The sequence below is a fragment of the Passer montanus genome, unplaced genomic scaffold (assembly GCF_014805655.1).
Source record: "Passer montanus isolate IOZ18808 unplaced genomic scaffold, ASM1480565v1 scaffold622, whole genome shotgun sequence".
Lineage (NCBI taxonomy): Eukaryota > Metazoa > Chordata > Aves > Passeriformes > Passeridae > Passer > Passer montanus.
In genome coordinates this window covers 1840-3110 of record NW_024371283.1, presented here as the reverse complement: position 1 = coordinate 3110, position 1271 = coordinate 1840, and the positions used below count along the sequence as shown (strand labels likewise).

At 75.9% G+C, this 1271-nt stretch overlaps 1 protein-coding gene across 1 annotated transcript in view; it reads right to left on the bottom strand.

Annotated features, from left to right (window-relative positions):
• The window catches only part of LOC120511152 (mitogen-activated protein kinase kinase kinase 11-like), a 10463-nt gene extending 10038 nt beyond the window's left edge, over window positions 1–425 (bottom strand). Inside the window, exon 1 of the mRNA XM_039727841.1 lies at window positions 120–425. Coding sequence (XP_039583775.1) covers window positions 120–425 — 306 coding nt within the window. The remainder of the gene's footprint in view (window positions 1–119) is intronic.
• Window positions 426–1271: the final 846 nt, after the last annotated feature.

Genomic DNA, 1271 nt, shown 5'->3' with positions numbered 1-1271 from the left:
GGGGGGGGAGGGCAGCGGTGACACCGGGACCCCCGCACCGGGCTGGGGGAGGCGCTAGCGCCCCGGGGGTCTCACGGGGCACCGTGAGCGGGGCTTAGGGCGGGCCCGGGAGCGGATACCGGGCTGGGGAGGGGTCCCGTGTGCGCCCCCTCCCCTCCCCCAAGGCCGGGGGGGGCGCTGGCGCCCGGCGCCGCTGGGGGGCGCCCTGCGCGCTCGGGGGGCACGGCGGGCGTGGCCACGCCCACACCCGGAAAGGGGCGTGGCCTCCCCGCCGAACGGGCGAGGGACAACGAAAGGGGCGTGTCCAACGGGAGATGGGCGTGTCCCGACGCTGTGACGTCATTTTGGCGCGCACCCGGAAGCGGCTCCGGCACCGGAGCTGGGCGGGGGTCCCGGGGGATCCCGGGGGGTCCCGGGGCCGCCATGGCGGGGCCGGCGGTGCTGCAGGTGCTCCGGCAGGGCGTGTGGGCCTCGCTGACCGGCGGCTGCTTCCTGGAGCCGCAGCTCGGCGCCTTCGCCAACTGCGTGCGGCTCTACGTGTGGCTGTTCCTGCTCGGGCTGCCGCTCGGCCTCTACTCGGTCACCCCGGGACCCCCCCATTGACCCGGCCCGCCGAGGGGCGCGTGGGAAAAGGGGCGGGGCCTCCCGCACGCGGGAATCCGCCGGCAGCCAATCAGAGCGCGCCGCCCGTTCCCACGTTCCCATTGAGAAATCGCTGCCTTCGGGATCCCCGCTACAACCGGGGCGGGGGAGACCCCCGGGGGGGCCCTGAGGGTCTCTTGGGGTTCCCTGAGGATCCCGGGGGGTCCTGGGGAGTCCCTGGGGGTCCCGAAAGGTCTCAGAGCGGCTCTTGGGGGTCGCGGGGTGGGTGATTGAGGGGTCCTAGGGATTTTCGGGGTTATTTTTGGGGAGGGGGCCATGCAGTCCGATGATCTCTTCCTCCGCAAAATGCGGGGTCCCTTGGCCCGGCCGCCCCCCGCCCCCGCCGGTTCGGCTGGGGGGGTCCCCTCTCCGCCCCCCTCCCCGGGGGGATCCACGCCCCCCCGGCAGCGCAGCGGCAGCGAGGCGGCTCCGGGGAGACCCCCGGAGGATGGGGAGGGGTCCCCCCGGAGCCGCAGCCAAAGCCAGGAGGAGGCGGCGGGGGGGGGCAGCCCCAGCTCCCCCCGCTTCCGCGACCCCCTGCTGCTGCTGGGGCTGGCGGCGCCCGGGGGCGACCCCGACTCCTTCCCCCGCCCACCCTGGAGCCCCCTCCTCGCCCATTACGACGTCCA